This window comes from Myodes glareolus, chromosome 16 (genome assembly GCF_982192425.1).
Source record: "Myodes glareolus chromosome 16, mMyoGla1.1, whole genome shotgun sequence".
Lineage (NCBI taxonomy): Eukaryota > Metazoa > Chordata > Mammalia > Rodentia > Cricetidae > Myodes > Myodes glareolus.
Genome location: NC_142041.1, coordinates 61,460,065 through 61,476,306, shown reverse-complemented (window position 1 = coordinate 61,476,306; position 16,242 = coordinate 61,460,065). Strand labels below are relative to the sequence as shown.

Genomic DNA, 16,242 nt, shown 5'->3' with positions numbered 1-16,242 from the left:
CCTCGGATTAACCAACACTTCTCTATAAATAACGAGTATTGTTACAGCTGAGATGCAGTCTGTCAATATGGTTTGATGAGAATTTGTAAATTTACATTTACACTGTAAATACACACGGTCATAGTAACGTTATCATCTCCATCATCGTCTGGCCAGGTCTGGCTTATTAATGCCAGGGGGCTTGCAAATTTACATAATTGTTCCCGGGAGGGAACAAGACTGCTGCTCGCGCTAAAGCGTGGCAGGGGCCGAAGGAGGCAGAGGCAACTGGACTGGCTCCCGTGTCCTCCATCTTCGCCCATTCGGTCCTGCGGTCGAGCCCGACAGGGACACGGAATGGGGGTGGAGCGGGGGACCCCAGCTCACAGGAGCCGGCTTCGCGCGGTCTCTCCGGCAGCCCCCCGGCTGTGCGCGGCCCGCACCCACCTTCTGCGCTGTCCCGAGTCCGGCGGAAGTCCTCGGAGCGACCATCGCGGAAGGCTCGGCACAGAGAGAGGCAGAGGAAGTCGAGCATCCAGCCGGCAGCCACGGCCTCGGCCTCGGCCACCAGCTCCGCGTTCTCCTTCTCCGGGACCTGCAGCTGGCGCTCGGGCAGCTCCGCGTCGCCTCCGGTCACCTCATTCTCTGGACAGTCCGCATCTTCCCGGCCTACACAGTCCATCGCGCTCGGGACCGCTGAGGTGACAGCCGCCGCCATGTTAAACCGAAAGCGCGCGCTGTGCTTCAGCGGGCGCCGGGCGCTAATTGGCTCGCGCTGGTGTGGAAGACAGCCAATCATATCGCTAGGGTGGGCGGCTGGTTCGATCTTAGCTTCCGATTGGCTGAGACCTTCCAAATAGCCTGTCAGTCTGAGGCGGGGCTTTCCCTGTAGAGGAGCCACTGGCGGTTAGGCTAGGATAATTTTTTTTTAAAAATGCATGCGTGGTGGCCCCCGCCTTTAATCCCAGCACTCGGGAGGCAGCGGCAGGCAGATCTCTGTGAGTTCGAGACCAGCTGGGTCTACAAGAGCTAGGTCCAGGGCAAGCTCCAAAGCTACAGAGAAACCCTGTTTCGAAAAGAAAAAAAAAATGCAATCTGCAAATGAAGTCACCCATGTACTGTGTGATTACACAGATTCTTCCCTGAACGCTCATCTTACCGAAACTTGGGGCCTATTAAAACACGAACTGCTGGGTTCTGCTTTGGAGTTTTCTAGAGTTCTGGCTGGGGTCAGGGCTGGTCCTGGAATTTGCAAGTCTAGTGAGTCCCCACTGATGCCGAGGCTGCTAGTCTGAGGACCATATCTTGAGGACCGCTGCTATGCAGTGTCCGCATTAACTATGGGGGTGCATTTCCACGGGGCTCCGGAATTACAATGGATCTTATGTGATAATTACTAAAAGTCCCTTATAATCATTGCTATTACTCTACTGCTGATCACAACACAAGTTCCTGAATGTTTACCTTGGTTTGGATGAAGATGGACGATCAGGTTATTTTTCTCTTTAAGTACAGCAGAGGATTCACTTAGTGAAGATTTACTGAACATGATTTGTACACTGTCAGGTACCAAGGAAGCCCGGGAAAGTCTCATGCAGTATAAGTGGCTCCTGCCAGGGTTTCTCACCAGGTCGCTGTACCCTAGACTGAACATTTTCCACCAGAGCCTTAAGTGGGGAAACCCTCCCCTGCCAGAGCAGAATTGTTACATTGGGGAAACCTTTTACCAAAGGAACTATGTTTATGGTTACTTTGTGGTATTCCTTGGCTCCCGACTGCAAGGAACCCTTTCTGTCCTAGCTGCAATGATTTCAGCCTTTGTTAATGAAGAACATAGATTTCTCCTACCCAGGGAATAGGGATAGCTTATTTTTAACCAAATATGAATGCCAATGGCCTGAACACAGATTCAGACTGCCCAATGTTCTACTGTGTGGAAGTGATGACATGAACTTTAATGGTCACAAAACAAAAGCACATCCATGAGTCAACCCATTTACCAGTCATTGGAGAAGACAGCCAGGAGATGGGTGTGAGAACATACACAGTCCAGAAACAGTCCTGCCAGGAGGATTCTGAGCACTGTGAGAACTCTCCAAGAACACGAGAGTCTTTATGACTTCAACTTCTTCAAAGCGTGGAACTGTTTTTGGAATGTGTCTTTGTGCTGTGCCCTGGTGTAATAGGAGTGAGTTTACTTCAGATTACCCATTATTACTTTCTGTTGTTATTCAATTAATGTTTAAACTCTCCTTTATATGCCTCTATGGAGAAACGTATTTTTGACAGATGTGACTTGTCCTTGTGATTGTATATAGCCTGAACTCATGAGAACTTTACTTAAGTGACCTTTCTCAACCCTTAAAGTATGAATTGTCTGATTCCCTAAATAAAGTTGGCTATTGCATGAGACAGTATCAATGGTGTTATGGTAAAAGTAAAACGCTGCAGGTCCCCGAGTGGAGGCAGTGGGCAGTGGGCAGTGGGCATGAGACCAAGGCAGGACATGAAGGCAGCTGGTCCCAGGCAGGGAGCCGCACTGCGGGTGAGAGACAGAGACCTATTAGGCATGCCATGCAGAGAAAGTGGATATTTATTTAGTGGGTTATAGGGGAAAAGGAAAGGGGGGAGGGGAGAAGAGAGAAGAGCAGAGAGAGAAAGAGAAACAGGGAGAGAGAAGGGGAAAGGGGAGAAGTGGGGAGAAAGGAAAGAGGCTGCCTCTTCAGGAGAGAGACCAAAAAGAAGGAACTCGGATTGGAAGCAGAAGAAAGATCTGCTTGCCTTAGGGGTGAGGAGTGGGCAGGGCTTGTCTCTTAAAGGGACAGGACAGACCATTATAGAAACAAGTAAACAGGAAGTGTATGAGGCAGCTGTGATTGCAACATGACATAAAATCCTGTTTTTCAGTACTTTTTGTAAGTAGAAGTGGCACACTAAAATAGTGATAAAAATTGTACCAAGTGGGATTACTTACACACCTATAATCCCAGCAGTGGAGGTGGTAGAGGTAGATTTGTTGAGTGCCAGCCTGAGTTACTGACAGGAGGTGGGAGGGATGGATAGAGCCACTTTTATATTCTATGTTATAAGGACTTGCGTATACAGAGTAATTTGTAAACATTATTAGCTTAACATGTACCTACAGTTATAGTTTGCTTGTTTTCAGTGAAACGTCCCTAGCCCAGATGCCCTTGGAGGAGTGTACAAGGTTGCTGGCGGTAAACATTTTCTTAGACTCAGCATTTCAGTGAGTGCCTGAGCCCAGATGTCTGTGGAATGATGGGAAGAGTGCAAGGGATGGCGGCAGGAGACATCACATGTCTCAGAATGCGGCTGCCCACCTGACCGTAGGGACAAAACCGAACTCCGAAATGACTGCTGCTTCTGACAACTGGTCAGCTGAGTATTCTAGAAGGAGATGAGAGGGTCGGCAGTTTTAGAGTGTTTGTGTGCTGCCTTCCCAGATTGCTGTCTGCCTGAATAATTCACATCTCATTGGCTTTCGTGGTGATGGGGATCAGGAACTCTGGTTTTCGGGTTACACTTGCACAGGGTGATCCTGTCCCCCTGGAACAAAAGGGTAACACAATGAATGTATAAAATGGTCACACTCTCAGTTGTAACCAAGTATTGTGGCTGTAATTGTCTTTGATAAGCTTTTATGTGACCAGCAGGAGGTTTGTTTATATCAGTGCCATCACAGAGTCAGGAGTAACGCCTCCCTTGCATCCTGTCATTGCCGCAGCGACAGCACTAGGTCCCAGGAAGTTTTCAGCTCCCTTATCCTCCTAGAGTGACAGTCTTCCTCAACACGCCTACCATTGGCTGAAATGTTTGCAGTGCAGGGCAGCAAATGGAAGATTTGGGGACTTGTTCCCCGTGAACATTTCTTTTAATGCTGTATTTAGGAAAAAATACCTTCTGGTGTATGCTTTTAGCCACTCACTGATTAGTCAATATTTTTAATAAAACACATCTGCCCAAAGCAAAAGTGATAGCATGTGTAAGTAAAAGAGAATGCCGGAGAACTCTTGGGAGCAAGGGGTCCCTTTCTACTCCTCCTCCCTGGCAGCTCTGGGTGTGGGAGCCAGAGGCCCCCTTTCTACTCCTCCTCCCTGGAAGCTCTGGGTGTGGGAGCCAGAGGCCCCCTTTCTACTCCTCCCTCCCTGGCAGCTCTGGATGTGGGAGACAGAGGCCCCCTTTCTACTCCTCCTCCCTGGCAGCTCTGGGTGTGGGAGCCAGAGGCCCCCTTTTTACTCCTCCTCCCTGGCAGTTCTGGGTGTGGGAGCCAGAGGCCCCCTTTCTACTCTTCCCTCCTGGCACAAAACCAGCTCTGGGTAAAACCTTGTGTCCTGCCCTGTGATGAACTTTCCCCCTTGAATAGAAAACTGAGAGTGTAAGGTGTTGTGGCCAGATTATGACAGAGAGAGAGAGAGAGAGAGAGAGAGAGAGAGAGAGAGAGAGAGAACAGAGCAACAATTAGCACGAGAGAGAGAGAGAGAGAGAGAGAGAGAGAGAGAGAGAGAGAGAGGACAAAGCAACAATTAGCACATTAAAACCACAAAAGACTTTGACAAATTTTCAGGACAAGACACATATTGATGCTTCCTCCCTTTGTGGGAGAAACCCAACCCACCTCCCACCACTGAGGCAGGTGGGGGTCTTCCTTCTGCTTCCAGCCTGAGTTCTTTCCTTTCAGTTTCTCTCCCAAAGAGGCAGCTTCTGCCTTGCTCCCTTCTCTCCACTTCTCCCCTTTCCCCCTCTCTCTATCTCTTTTTCTCCCCCTCTCTCTCTGCCTCTGTCAGCTCTTCTTCTCTCTCTCCTTTCCTCCTTTTCCTTCCCCTTCCATAATCCACTAAATAAATACCCACTTCCTCTGCATGGTATTCCTATCTATCTCAGTCTCTCACCATGCAGCTCCCTGCCTGGGACTGGTTGTCTTCACGGCCCACTATGGTCTTGTGCCCGCTGCCCACCTCCGCCACTTGGGGACCTGCAGCATTTTCCTTAAACCGTAACAGAGAGACCTATCTATGCCTACCACAATAGCATGGTTTCTACTTAACAACACAGCACCTCAGCTGCATATGTAATCTCTAAGTTTTTAGGAATCACATCTAAAAAGCTAAAAGAAATAAATTAATTTTAGAATCATAGTTTATTTGACTCAACCAATCCAAAGCAAATTATAGGACTGGGGATGGTGAAAAGGAAGATACTGATTGTTGGGAATGAAGTTTCAGGTAGCTAGGATAAATGCTATTGTTTTATTGCACAGCAACACTGGTTTTTTTTAAGCTTCAGTTTTTCTCTTTCTTTCTTTCTTTCTTTCTTTCTTTCCCCTTTATTAAATTAGATCCTCTCCTCACAGAATATATTCAGATTATGGTTTTCCCTCCTTCTACCCGTCTCAATCCCTCCCTGAGAACTCTCCTATATAGATCGACTCACTTTCTGTCTCATTACAAAACAAACAGGCCTTTAAGGGATAATAATAAATATAATTAACATAAAACGAAAACTTTCCCATTGGAGTTGGACAAGACACACAAATAAAAGAATAAACAGCCCAAGAGGAGGTATTAGAATCAGCTTGCACACTCAGGAATCCCATAAAAACACTAAACTGGAAGCCATAATATATGTGTCTAGAGGGCCTGGTGCAGGCCAGTGCAGGCACTGTGCATGCTACTTCAGTCTCTGAGTTCATATGAGCTTTGATTACATTTGTAATGATTTCAGTCACATAAGGCTGATAATTTCGGGTTCTAGGGGTCATGCAGGTGCAGGCAAGCCCTCAGGCTGAAGTGCCTAACAGCCCCAGGGGATGTTAAAGGGCCCCACATGATCCATGTGTGATGTGATTACATCATCCACTTATGGCTCAGCTAAGCCCTTGCACGCATGTGTGAGCCCCATTATCTGCGTATGACGTAATCTCGTCAACCCCTCTGCACATGCACTAGGTTGCTTTTAAAAGGTGGAAATGCCATCTTCCTCTCTCTCTCTGCACACTCACTGACTTCCCCAGACCTGTACATGACCCCTCTAATGAACTCCTAAGCTGGTTTGTTGTGTGTTCCATGTTTCCTTCTCACTCGCGCCTGGTAATTTAAACATTGACTTAGAGGTCCCTGCTTTCCTGGTGTCCTCCATCCCCTCTGGCTTTTACACTCTTTTTGTTATTGTTATTTTGGTTTGGTTTGGTTTTGGCTTAGTGCTAGCTCTCCTGGAACTCACTCTATAGATGAGGCTGGCCTCAAACTCAGAGATTTGCTTGCCTCTGCTTCCTGTATGCTGGGATTAAAGGCACCCAGTTGGCTTTTACACTTTTTCTGCCTTGTCTTCTATGGGGTCCTCTGAACCCTAAGGGGATGGATTTGATTGTTGGAGCCCACAAGACTATACAGTAAATGTACAGCTGACAGATTCATAAAGGCCGACCCACAAGCGTAAGACTAATGGGGCAGAGCTTTGTTTCAGTTTTGCAGAGCTTTGGAAATACTGTCTTTTGGAAAAGTCACTGTCATATCTGTAAAAACCTTGTGAAGCCATGATTTTCCCATGAATTTTTGGATTCATGATTTCCCATGAATCCAAAATGGGATTCATTCCCAGAACACTCAGCAGTGTAACTTCTGCACAGGCAACAGAATGACCTTTCTCCATTCCCCCACACCATGAGACCTTGGAGTGATGGCATTCACTAACAGTCAAATTTACACAGAGTCAATCACACAAAATTACCTGTTAACAGACCACATAGAAATTTCTACAGAAGACAGACCCTGAGCAGGAAGTCATCATGCCTCCTTTTGCTAACAAACTATCCGGGAGTCCCCAAAACTGGTTGTCACAAAAGAGATTAGATGAGGAAAATGGGTGAATCCAGGATTCAGGGATGTTTGGTAACTTTATCTAATGGTTTGGAATGTCAGGTATTTCCCCTTGAATTCTGGTTCTTTCTTGGGTCAGGTCACCTGTTCCAGAGTTCTGCTTTGTCAGGTTCTACCTGCCCTTTTTGAGTTTTTGATATGCATATTATCATTGTCCTTGTTTATGGAATTTTCCAACTGTCTGTAAAAACTAGAAACCTCACAGAGATCACCTCTTATTCTTCTTCTTGCTACTTCTTCTACTCCTTTCCTTTCCTTTCCTTTCCTTTCCTTTCCTTTCCTTTCCTTTCCTTTCCTTTCCTTTCCTTTCCTTCTTCTTTCTTCTCCTTCTTCTCCCCCTTATTTTTCTTCTTATCCATGCCTCTTCATTTCACCTTTTTTTTCCTTGCACGAAAAATAAATAACATGCAGAGGTAATGTACTTGAGTTAAGTTTTTTTTTTTTTTAATCCTCAGATTCTTGCCTGCCATAGACATCCTATTCTGAGCCCTGAAAGGGTATGGAGGCTGGCACTCAAGGCCCCCGATATTTGATGGAGACATTGTTGTGGGATAATCAGTAGAAAAGACTGTTCAGACGTGGGTTAAGCCAACAGAAAGTCTGTATTAGCTGGCTTGCGACTGACTACACTGGGTGTTCAGGATCCCAGTGTAGAACAAGCCTATCTCAGGGTGGGCTTTTAAGCACAAAAACTGTGTTCTAGGTTGGCAAACTTCAGTTAACAAGAACAGTTATCCAGAAGCAGAACTACCGAAGCTGAAAAGCAACTTGATATGTTTAGAGCCTTTCCTAGAACTGTGGATTTTGGTGGATCAGGTCGTGCTGTCTTCGTGCTGAGTTTCACGGCTGGAACAAAATTTCCGTCATGGAATCTGTTGTCTTGGGGTCTGTTACTGTCTGGGGCCCTGTTACAACATCTCATTTTGAAAGACCTCCAGAGTTGGGAGCCTCTCACTCAAGTCTCGGGATAACACGACCCTCCCAAGAACTCATGAGAGACCGTCCTTGCTGTAATCACACGAGGTTTATTGACAGGAACCAGTGTGCTGGGACCGAGACTCATATCCCGTGCAGGAGTAGAGGAGTTTGACCTCGAGTAGCTGGGAGAAGGGGTATTTAAGGGAAGAAACCACAACCCAAAGAGGATAGGGAGGGCATAATTGGAAGATTTCGAAAATACCAGTGATAATCACAAGGGGGTAACTCCCCATTTCTCAAGATTGTTTTCAAGATTATAATCTAACTTTGTGGTCAGCCAGTTCCTGGAACAAAGTCACTGAACCGGCTAACCTAGATTTTTGGCTCTACTCTTCCTGTTAAAGAGTCTGGATTTATCCTGGTCTTTCAATTTAGGGCTGGGTGTTCCAAGGTTTCTCACTCTGCATAATGTCTGGCTTTGGGTCTCTGCATTAATCCCTTCTGCTGGCAGGGGAATACTGTAGTTAATAATGCAGACTAAATCCCCCTCCTTCTTTCCTTCTTTTCTTTCTTCCATTCTATTTCATTTTTCCAGTACTGGGACCAAATCCAGGGCCTTGCACATGTTAGTTAGGTAAACACTCTACCTTGAAGCTGTATCCATAGCCCATGGCCATGAAATTTTGAATAGAACATACCATAGAACACATTCAGTAACTTGATCATTGCACCCTTTCCTATGGCTGAATCATTTACTTTTCTCATTGTAGTGTGTCTTGGTTGGTCTTTTTGTCAACTTGACATGAGCTAGAGTAACTACATGAGAAGAGGGAACTACAGTTGAGAAAATGCCTCCGTATCGTTGACCTGCAAGCAAGTATATAGGGCATTTTCTTAATTAATGATTGATATGGGAGGGTCCAGTCCACTGCAGGTACTGTTAACTCTGGGCATATGGTCCTGGATGATACAAGAAAGCAAACTGAGTGAGTTATGAAGAGCACACCAGTACATGGTTCTCCAGGGCCTCTGCTCCAGTTCCTGCCTCCAGCTCCTTAGTTCCTGCACTGACTTCCCTCAATGACAGTGTGAATTAGATCCTTTCCTCTCTACATTGCTTCTGGTCATGATGGTCCAACATAACAGAAACCCTAATTAAGACACTCTGACTAAACGCCTGACAAAAGCGGCTTAAAGACAGAAAGGTTTATGTTGACTCACAGTCTGAAGTGATACAGTCCACCATGGCTGGAAAAGTGTGATGGCGGGAATAGCTTTAGCTGTCAGGCACATTATGTCTGCATTCAGGGAGCAAAGATACTCAAATAATGAACTTTTACTTGCCTGGGACCCTAGCCATAGAATGATGTAGCCCACATTCAGGGTGGGCTCCTTCCTCAGCTAGCACCTTTAGAAATGCCCTCAGAGACAAATCAAGAAGTATGCACAGTAGGTGATTCTAAATCCAGTCAAAGTGATAATGAAGGCTAAATATCACAGAAATCTACAATAGCTGTGTTAACAGTTTGAGAAATGCTATTGCAAAATACTATAGAAATGTAGGCAGTTGGGTCTCACTGTTCCTCCCATGCTGGTCTTAAACTTGTGATCCTGCCTCAGTCTGCCTAGTACCTAGATTATAGGTACAGGCCAACATAATCAGCTGCCTTTACTGTAAACTGAAGGCTCCAGGAGTCTCAGGTCACTTGGTCTCTTTGAGCACATCCTTCTCGTACACATGTTTTGTTTATTTCATGCAATTGTCATCATCTCTTCTTGGCATTCCTTACACCTCGCCAACCATGTCTCAGATATCGCTGGCTATTCCTTTTCTCATTCTGCATTGAATGTTGACATGTCCTCAACCTTAGGGTTTGAAATTTCTTTCTAAATCTCACTGTATATTGGTTAGCAGACCTTATCTTCTCCCATTGTTGAACATCATCTAGGTCATTTTAAGATCCAAGATTATTACCCCATGTAAACATTTCCACTGAGTATCACTCTTTGGGATATTGTGCATCTAACTATAATGAGTTAAAATATAACCTTTTTTCCCCATTAAATGAGACTGTAGCCTGATTTTCTCCATTATAGTAAATGGTACTATAATTAGCAATTTCATGGGCCCCCAAACACAAGCTTCATACTGATGTAGGTCAAAAATCACATCTAACCCTTCAATGGTTGCGGCCAGTCTACTTTCAAAATAACCATTATTTCCCTTTGTATTTGCACTCTCAGCCAAGTGACCCCCATTTTTCATTTGGATATGCATTCACCTCACAGTGAGGACCAGCACTTCTAACTTTCTTCTACATAATATCAGAAATCCATTCTTAAAATGTAAATCAAAACTCATTCTTTATCTTTACAGATCCTATAATGGGCTGTTTTGGTTGTTTTCAGGACTAGAGATGAAACACAAGGCCGTCTTTATAGATGGAGGGCAGGTTCTGTATCATTGACATACATCTCTAGTTTTTTATTTTTGTTCTTTTTCTTTTTTGGTTTTTCAAGTTGTTTCTCTGTGTGTAGCCCTGTCTGTCCTGAAACTCATGTTGTAGACTAGGCTGGCCTTGAACTCAGAGATCCAACTGCCTCTGCCTTCTGAGGGCTGGGATTAAAGGAAGGTGCCACCACACCCTGCTTTCTTGATTTTTTTTAAGGATACTATCTGATATCCTGGGCTAGCAGAGAACCCCTGCTTCAACCTTCTGAGTGATGAATTATAGATATACACCACCCACCATACCTTGCTATCCTCACTCCTAGAATAAAATCAAAATTCTTTACTGAGACCCAAAAGAACTTACTGTTTGGTTGAAAGCATCACCTCAGCTCCCTGGCACCCCTTTATACAATGAGTCTGGAATGTTTAGTTGGGGGCATCACCCCAGGTCCCTGGCATCCATTTTGGAATGTGGGGTGGAAAGTTCCTTATCAAAGCCCCCTCCCCTGGGAGTTGCCTTGGTCCAAACTCCACCTCCGAGAAAGCCCGCCAAATGGTGACCCCTCCTCAGGGAGGGTCAAGACCACTCTCACAGTCTCTTTAAACTACCCCCCAGAGAACAAACATGTGGTCTCCTCTTTACCCTCTCTGGTGGTGTTCCTGTTCTCCTTTCTCCCTCTCCATGTTTTCCTGGGAACTGCCTGGGAGTGCAGGCATCCATTAAACCTGGGTTTCTTCTAATTCGGTTTGATTTGATCTAATTTGAATTATTGTGTTGGCAGAGAGGTTTGTCGGTCAGAAAAATAGTTAACACTTAGACAATCTTGTCCCTTCTTAGCTTTAATTGTGACTTTATTTCTTTTTCCATTTAATTGAAAATAGATTTTTTTCTTATACAATATACTCTGATTATACTTCTCCCCTACTCCTCCCATTTCCTTCCCACCTTCACTTCCATCCAGATCTACTCTTTTCTTATCTCTCAATAGAATGAATGGATTTCTGGGAGATAACAAAACACAACAAAATAAAACATAATAAGATGAAGCAAAAACTATCACATTGAAGTTGGACATTATAGTTCGACAGAAGGAAAAGAGACCCATGAGGGGGCACAGGAGTCAGAGAGCCACTTGTTCTGCACTCAGGAGTCCAATAAAAATACTAAGCTAAAAACTGTAATATCTATCTATCTGTCTGTCTATCTATCTATCTATCTATCTATCTATCTATCTATCTATCTATCTATCTATCTATCTATACACAGAGGGCCTGGTATAGACCCATGCAGACTCTGTGTTTGCTGTTTTAGTCTCTATGAGTTCTTGTTCTCCTGGTGTCTTTCCTCTTCTCTGGATTTTACATTCTTTCCACCTCTTCTTTTTTGGGATTCTCTGAGTTCTGAAGGAGGGATTTGACCTTGATCTCCAATTTACCCTCTCTCTCCACATGATGTCTGGCTGTGGTTTTCTGCATCTGTTCCCATCTTTTGCCAGAGGAAGCTCCTCTGATGATGACTAGATAGAGCACTGATCTATGAGTATAATAGCAAACTATGTTTAGGAGTTATTTTACTGGTACTTTTTTTTTCTGTTTTTGGTTTTACACTAGGTTTTTTTGCTATGTAGTTTCTAGTTCTTGCTTACCCAAGAAGTGTTGGGTGTGGGTTCCTTCTCATAGAGTCGGTCTTAAGTCAAATCAGACATTGGTTGGTTGCTCCTACAAGTTCTGTGTCACCATTGCCCTAACATATTTTGCAGGCAGGTAGATGGAAGTGTTTGTGGCTGGGTTGGTTTTATATTCCTCTTTCAGTAGCCTGCAGAGCACCTTTCTGCACCAAAGGCACATAGGGATGAAAGATCCATGTTAGGCACCAGCTCAACTTCTTCATATTTAATGAGTGCATGGGTGCTGTCCTCAGCAATGGGCCTTGCTGTCAGTTTGCAGAAAGCAACCTTTCTGTTTTAGCAACAGCCTGGATCATTTGAGAATTTCTGTGGGACCTCTTTGGCCAACAACTCAATTGAATGCAACCCAGTCCCACTACTGGAATCTCCATTTACTAATGAGAGATGGCCAATTGAGACTTCCTATCCCCTCCCCCCATTATTAGGAGATTTCATTAAGAATACCTTCATATATTTTAGGAAGTTCCTGCCGCACTAGGTTCCCATATCATCTCTCAAATATCCCTCAGTTTCAGCTGCCTCTCCTCTCCCCAGCTGACCGTATACCCATCCCCTCCCAGTCAGCCCATAAAAATTCATTCTATTTTCCTCTCCCAGGGAAATCCATGTGTCCCCTCTTGACCCTTCCTCTTTATCTAACTTCTTTGGATCTATGGATTGTAGCTTGGTTATCATTTACTTAGCAGTTAATATCCACATGTAAGTTAATATATACTATATCTTTCTCAGTCTGGCTTACCTCTCTAAGGATGATTTTTTTTCCAGTTCCATCTGTTTTTCTACAAATTTCATGATGTCATTTTTTTTAAATAACTGAGTAATACTCCTTTGTGTAAATGTACCACATTTTCTTTATCCATTTTAATGTTGAGGGACATCTAGGTTGTTTCTAGTTCCTGGCTATTATGGGTAAAACCACAATGAATATAGTTGAGCAGGTGTCCTTGTGTCCTTGTGGTAGGATAGAGCACTTTATATGCCCAGGATAAATCCATTCCAAAGGCTTATACTTTTGTGCCATAATACCTGTAGAAGACACATTAATGGAAGAAAATAAGTCACTTTAAAGGAATAGAAGAATCCACACAAATGCCCTCTTTAGCCTGGAGTTTTTTTTTAAAAGTAGTTTTTATCCTTGTCTATTGAGATAATATTTGAGGATTGTCCAATACTGTCTTTTCTTCTAGAGTTTTAAATAGATTGGTTAGTGCATAATTAGATAAACAAATTTTGATTTTCTGAAATTGCATGGAAATTACCAAAACAGTTCCTGAGGCATTTGGTAAACAAATTCCTCTCCCCTTCCCTAGCTAGCCTAGGTTGTAAAGTTAACATTTTCATAGGCTCTCCTAAATACTCCTCAAAAAAAAAAAATGGAGAGAATTCAAGGTTAGATTGATTATCTGTCAATTTCCTCACTCCATGTTTCAGGGTCACATCTTCGCAATGGAGGATATGTACTTAAAGGAGGCTCAAATAAGAGCTGAGGGAGTCCTCACTGGCACAGTTATTGGTGGTGGTGTTTTTACTTTCAGTTTGTGCCTGAATGGGGAAAATGTTCTTTGTGTGTATGTGTGTGTGTGTGTGTGTGTGTGTGCCTTTTACCAATTTTAAGGTTTGGTTCAGTTTATATTCATTTAAGGAGTTATCTATCTCTTTATCATGAATAATATAATATATTCCCTATTTTCCTTAATTATTTAGATACTAAAGGAAGTATTTTGCAGTCTGAATTAATGCCCAAAGGACCCAGAATTGAATGGGTATCTGTTCCTGTTGTTTATATTCCTTTTCAATATTTTTTCAGACTCTGTCCCATACTTCTTCACCTAAAGTTCCCTCTTCTGGAAACCAGGGATTATAATCATAAACAACTTGCAATCGATCTAATAGTTGTGATTTTAGTACATGTGTTCCTCCTTTCATAAGCTTGACATTACACAAAGCCTTCCTGGTTTCTACCCCATTATTCTCTCACCTCCTGTGGGTCCCCCACTCCTTTATCTCTCTTATCAGGATTTCAGGTCTCTGACTCATGGTGCCACATGTTTACTGCTCTAGAATGCTGGTGGGACCTGGGAGAATGGAACTGACAAATGAAGCAGACTAAAGACTCATGCAATAGCCAACTTTAATCAGAGCGTCAGATAATTTATACTCTAAGGGTTAATAAGAGTCACATGAGCAAAGTGTACGATCACAGCGTCAAACGCCTATGGCAGACAAGCCGCATACAGCAGACAAGTCACATGTGATGGAGAAACTACACGACAAACATTTACTTTTTCAAAGAGGCATATAAACAACATTAACCAATTGTAACCAAACAACTCTTATTCACTATGCCTGGGAGGAGCATGAAAACCCATTCCAAGAACAATGCCATGTTTTTGAAGAAACTGCGGTCACAAGACTCTTGTCTTGTTTTCTTGGAGTTTTCCCACAAGCACTCAGAATTCTCCTCATGTGACTCCATTCTTGGACCAGGTTCCCGACAGCAGCCCTCTTATTTCTGTTTTCCAAGCTCTGGGTTTGCTTCCTTGGGCCAAAGGTCAACTTCTTTTGTCTTCTTTAGTTTCCTAATACCTCAGTTTTTGATTTTACCTGGAACTCATTGATCCAGCTAACCTGGCTGGCCAGTGAGCCTCAGTAGCCTGTGGGAGCCTCCTTGGTGTTGGGACTGAGAGTGTGCTACCCTACCGTGTCTGGGTTTTCTGTGTGGGTTTTGGGGATTTCACTCAAGTCCTCCTGCTTGTGCTGCCAGCACTTTACCAAATGAACAATTACTCCAACCCCAAATCACCCTTACTAGAGAAACGTTTCACAGAATTTGAGAAATTTACCTTTAAGAATTAAATGGGCACGTCTGTGCATGCCTATAATCAGAGCACTATGGAGATTGTGGCTGGAGAATACAGAGTTCAAGACTAACCTGGGCTACAGCATGATTCCACCTTAAGAACAAATTAGCAAACAAAATGACTCATGAGAGACTTCGGATGTAGTTCAGTGGTGGAGTGCTAGCTAGTACTTTACAAGTTCAAACCCCGGGGCCACAATCAATGCAATGAGTAAGACACTAGAAGACTTTGCTGTGCTCACCCACAGAAAATAGATCCTTCAATTCAACTTCTGTTTTTGCCACTTTCTCTATAGGAGGTAAGGCCATATTCCTTAAATATATATTAATGATGATTCTAACAATGATCATATTCAGCATTCTCTTAGTCAATTTTGGCTACTATCACAAATTGCCACAGACAATAAGTGGAGACTGCTCATTCATTTCCCAGCTGCCCAGACTCAAATAATCATACAAAAACAATACTAATTGCAACATTGCTTGTCTGTTTGTCCTATGACTTAGGTGTATTCCTAGCTAGCTCTTACATCTTAAATTGACCCATTTCTACTAATCTCTGTATTGCCAAGAGGCTGTGGCTTACTAGTAAGGTTCTGGAGTCTTTCTCCTTCAGCAGCTACATGGTGTCTCTCTGACTTTGTTTACTCTTTATATCACTGTTCAGATTTCCTGCCTGGCTTTATTCTGCCCTACCATAGGTCAAATAAGCTTCTTTATTAACCAATGGTAATAAAACATATTTATAGCATTCAGAGGGGAATCCCACATCATATCCCCTTTTTTGTTTAAATAAAAAGGAAGGCTTTAAATTTAATATAGAAAAATAACAAATATAAATCAGGTATCAAGTAAGAATTACAATTACAATATTTAGTCTTTTGTACCTGGCAAAATTAAAGAGTATATCCTATCATCTATCTTATATTTATGAGTCTAAAGTTTCATATCTAGTTTATCATTTATCATAATTAAGGAAAACTATAGCTATCTGTCTTCAACTCCATCAAAGACCCCAGATGGATATAATATTACCTAAGTAAACAGGAAGTACATTGTAAGCAACTTCCAATACTCTAGCATTTATAAGAGACGTATAGCTGTTTGGAGAATCACCCAAAGTTCTTCTGTAATGTTGGGGCATCCATCTTCAGCCTACAGGCCCATAGTATCCGGAAGGCTTTTTCAGATTTCCTGTTCCATTGAAAAGTCTGCCATGGAGCTGGAAATTCGAAATTTTTTTTCACCTATATTGGAAGTTTGTTAGTCACCTTCTTCTGTGTCCTGCAGAATATCTGGCAGACTCTTTCATGAAGCAGGAAGCATGAAGGACTATCTCACCTTCTTTTGGCAACTTTAGTAGTCATTTTTCTGTGAGTCCTTCATGTTTATTATAGACATCATACCATCAAGCAGCACAGGCAAGAACAGTTTCTTGCTCAAATGGCT

General features: G+C 43.3%; 1 protein-coding gene across 2 annotated transcripts in view; it reads right to left on the bottom strand.

The window, feature by feature from the left end:
- Terf1 (telomeric repeat binding factor 1) overlaps nucleotides 1–724 on the bottom strand; it is a 34,922-nt gene extending 34,198 nt beyond the window's left edge. Inside the window, exon 1 of one of the 2 annotated variants that reach the window (XM_087897242.1) lies at nucleotides 427–724. In XM_087897242.1, coding sequence (XP_087753368.1) covers nucleotides 427–697 — 271 coding nt within the window. In that variant the 5' untranslated portion in view covers nucleotides 698–724. The remainder of the gene's footprint in view (nucleotides 1–426) is intronic. The other variant, XM_087897243.1, reaches the window with a different exon arrangement.
- Between the last annotated feature and the right edge of the window lie 15,518 nt (nucleotides 725–16,242).